Source organism: Acanthisitta chloris, unplaced genomic scaffold, assembly GCF_000695815.1.
Source record: "Acanthisitta chloris isolate BGI_N310 unplaced genomic scaffold, ASM69581v1 scaffold7596, whole genome shotgun sequence".
In the NCBI taxonomy this organism is placed as follows: Eukaryota; Metazoa; Chordata; class Aves; order Passeriformes; family Acanthisittidae; genus Acanthisitta; species Acanthisitta chloris.
The window spans coordinates 44,745-48,614 of record NW_008679686.1 but is presented as its reverse complement, the minus strand read 5'-3'; the positions used below and the strand labels follow the sequence as shown (position 1 = coordinate 48,614).

Genomic DNA, 3,870 nt, shown 5'->3' with positions numbered 1-3,870 from the left:
ACCGACTGCCCAGGCAGCTTTGAGATGGGAGTGAACGCTGGCCATGATTTTTGTTGACCTCTGGTCTGCACTGCAAGATGAATGTCCACATTGGGTGTGAATTCCACACTGAAGACTTCTTTTCAAGTGGGAAGAAGGATTTTTGTACACGAATTCAGGCAATTCAACTTCCAGCCAAGCTGTTCATCATCAGCTCAAGCCTTTCATTTCCCACCGGGGGAACAAATGCTCCTGGTTGCTTCTCAACTTAATTATAGAATCCCTAGGATTGGAAAAGACCTCCAAGATCATCAAGTCCAACCTTCCGGATGTTTCAAAGCTTCAGAAGTCAAATAGGAGCAATTACTCAGAAAACAACAGGAGAAAATATCCTGGAAGCAAAACTGAACCTGCACTGAAGGCAAATACAAAGCAACACACAAACAAGTGAGTAGGACAAGAGGGCACAGACTCAAGCTCTGTCAGGGGAGGTTTAGGTCAGATATTAGGAAGAGATTGTTTTATGAAGAGAGTGATCAGGCATTGGAATGGGCTGCCCAGGGAGGTGGTGGATTCACCACAAGGTAAGGTGAGACAGGATGTGGCACTTAGTGCCATGGTCTAGTGACCACGGTAGGGTTGGACTCAATGATCTTGAAGGTCTTACCCGGCTGGTTCTATGATTCTATGAAGTTTGTGATGTAAGTTGCATTTAAATGAAGGTAATTGCTGCTGGTGGCTTGAGGGACATCTGCAGACTGCAGGGACTCAGGGCAGCAGGAACTCAGCCTGTTCAGGAACAGTTTATCTATCCAAACAAACAAAGGGGGAAGGATTGATGTATTGGGATGTGACGCTGCTCGTGACGGAATCAGGGAAGGCAGCCCCGAGCCACTTCTGCATCAGGAGCTGCTGGAGCCTGAGCTCTGGACACTTGCCAGAGTCGTGGCAGCTTCCGAGAAAATCAGAGCAGAGCAGATGGTTGTCCTGTAGGCCAAGGGTTTAAGGATGCTGGCAGATGTGTGTGCAGCAGAAATAACTGACTTGCCACTGCCTGATGGACAAAATCCACAGCTTGAACCAACGGCATCAACATTGCTGCGACAGGGCACAGTCTAGTCCCCCTGCTCAGGCTGTAGCTGCAAGGCACTAGGCTGGATTCTTCCAGGGAAGAAATTTCTACCATGTGCAATCCTGCTTTAAAAACCCTCAGAGGATTAAACCAGATGCTCTTAACTAAAGATCTCAGCCGAAGAGCAGCACCAGGAGCTGCATGGTGACACCACACAAGTCAGAACACAGGGACTAGCCTCCACCACCAGGAATTTTCCCAAGGTGCAGCCTCACTCCAAAAGAAAGCTAATTTTCCAGCTTTAACGTCATGACAGGAGGCAGGAATAGCTGACACAGCAGGGCTGCAGTGGTGGAAGAGGATCTCACAGCTAGAAGGACTCAGAGCAGAGCTTTGACTTGGTCCAACAGTGCAGATAAAAGAAAATGTGGCCTTCAAGTACATCAAAAGCAGCTACTCCACCACTAATCCACGAATTATTCGAAGGATAAAGAGAATTGCAGTTAAGTCCACATGTAAGAGCAGCACATTAGCTGCTGAGAAGGCTGAGTAATTCTTCCTCCTGTGGAATTTGGTCTAAGATTAGGAGACCAAGAAACCTCAGTCTCTTCTGCTGTACCCTCATTAATCTTCTCCAAAACAGAGCAGGTATGTGAGAGCCTGAATGGCCACGGGATGGCAATTCCAGCCCTTCAAATGGGAAGGAACAGAGATTTTTAAGCTTGAATCACAACAGGGCGAATAAAACTGGAGCGCGTTGCAGAGTAAGTGCTGCAACACTCAGTTATCTGGGGGGGAAAAATGAGAAAAAAGGGAAAAAGAATGTGACCACAAACCCCTGGTCAGACAGAGGTAGCCATGAGGCAATGCCACCAAGTCCTGCCAATGGGAAGGCTGCAGGTTATTGGGAGGTGTCACTGCAGGCACTTTTTGGAACAAAAAGGACCCTTTGGACTAACACAGCTGTGTGTGGTTACTTCCTTATTGTTTGCAATGCAGCAATTTTGTGGGATTATCTTTCCAAGCAAATTAGAAGTGTTGTTGATTTAATAAAACACCTCATCTGTGGACACAGCACATTTTCCACCGCCTAAAAAGCAACAGTTCTCCTTCCTGCTGCGGATACATTTCAAGGACATCTCCTAAGGAGCCAGGCTGGGAGAGCTGGGGGTGTTCAGCCTGGAGAAGAGAAGGCTCCAGGGAGACCTTAAAGCCCCTTCCAGTGCCTACAGGGGTTTCAAGAGAGCTGGAGAGAACTTTGGACAACAGTCCAGAGTGGCAGGACAAGGGGGAATGGCTTCCCACTGCCAGAGGGCAGGGATAGATGGGATCTTGGGAAGAAATTCTTGACTGTGAAGGTAGTGAGACACTGGCACAGGTTGCCCAGGGAGCCAGCCCTGGAAGTGTTCCAGGCCAGGCTGGATGAAACTTGGAGCAACCTGATCCAGTGGAAGGTGTCCCTGCCCATGGTAGGGGGTGGCATGAGATGAGCTTTAAGGTCCTTCCAACCTAAACCAGTCTGGGATTCTGTGATCCTGAACTCCACTGCTCGTGTTTGTTTATTTACTTTAGGGAATATCTTCTGACATTTCCCAACAGGCCTGAAAACAAGTGCCTCCTGCAAAGCTCTAATTATTTTTCACCTCCTCTGCATCATACAAGGAGAATGCCAGAGATATGGAATCTGTGGCACTCAAACGTGATCAGAATTAATGCACCAAGTCCATCTTGATCTGCCGTAACCAGAGTGACTCCTGTCATTTTGCCAGACACCAAACTGGGAAAACAGGCAGGTTTGCTGCAAATATCAAATTAGCATCAGAGCTTTCTGCTCGGACTTCAGGGTTTGGATTGTGATTAAAGAGCGTTTGGATGAGCAGAAAGCACATCAGCTGAACACATCGAATCTGAAAACCCCAAGGGACTAATGAAAGTCTAAAGTTTACAGATAGGAAAAGTTAAGGCACAAACACAAACTAGTGGGCTGTGAGTTTATAAACCTGGAAGAGCTACAAGGTAGGGAGTTCCCCATCCTCCAGATTCCTACTTCAAACCACTGCTGACCACAGATACTGTGAATGTATCTCCTCAGCCAACCCAAGCAGCCAGAGGAAGGACTGACCCTCACCTAGTTGGATCTTGTTCTGCCTGTTGCATCTTCAGTCTCAGCATCGTACCAAACAGAGCTGTGCTCTGCTCCCCCAGGGAATTTTAATCATAGAAACACCTCTTCCTGCCTTTCCACTCCAGAAACGTGGACCAGCAGGCTATACAGTGCCAGGCTCATAACCAAACGCTCTGACAACTGGAGAATCCATGGAATCCTAAACAGAAAGGCTCAAGCCATGGAGAGGGAAGAGGTGGCAAACCTGCCCATCAGTGCCCTTCCCCGGCAGAGGAACAAGGCTCTCACTGCTCCAAGACAGCTACAGACCATTTAGGCACAAAAAACATTAAGCAGCTGGAAGGATGGATTCTTTCCCTGCTTTCAGTGTGCTCAAGAACGTAGCTTAGTTTTTAATAAGTCATCCTAGCTGAGGGTGAGAGCAGCCCTGAGCCCAAAGTGAGAAAGTTGCTTTTGGTCTGAATTTTTAACATGAAGCACAAGTCATCTAAGGACACCTAAAGCTTCTACTTACCAGTTTGATCGCTACATATTCATTGGTGTAGAGATTTTTACCTGCAAAGAAAGAAAAAAAAATTTTTAGTTCCACATTCAACATTTTCAGCTCAAGGCACAATGCAGAAGTGTCACTGGTGCCAAAGGGCTGTGTTCTCCCAATTCCCCCTGAAGTTCCATCCTTTAACAAAGTGTAAGC

The 3,870-nt window shown here is 47.3% G+C and overlaps 1 protein-coding gene across 3 annotated transcripts in view; it reads right to left on the bottom strand.

The window, feature by feature from the left end:
- Positions 1–3,870, bottom strand: part of LOC103804765 (casein kinase I) — a 49,041-nt gene that overhangs the window by 38,196 nt on the left and 6,975 nt on the right. For all 3 annotated transcript variants that reach the window (XM_009077393.1, XM_009077394.1, XM_009077395.1), the window contains exon 2: positions 3,691–3,731. In XM_009077393.1, the coding sequence (XP_009075641.1) occupies positions 3,691–3,731 (41 nt within the window). The remainder of the gene's footprint in view (positions 1–3,690; positions 3,732–3,870) is intronic.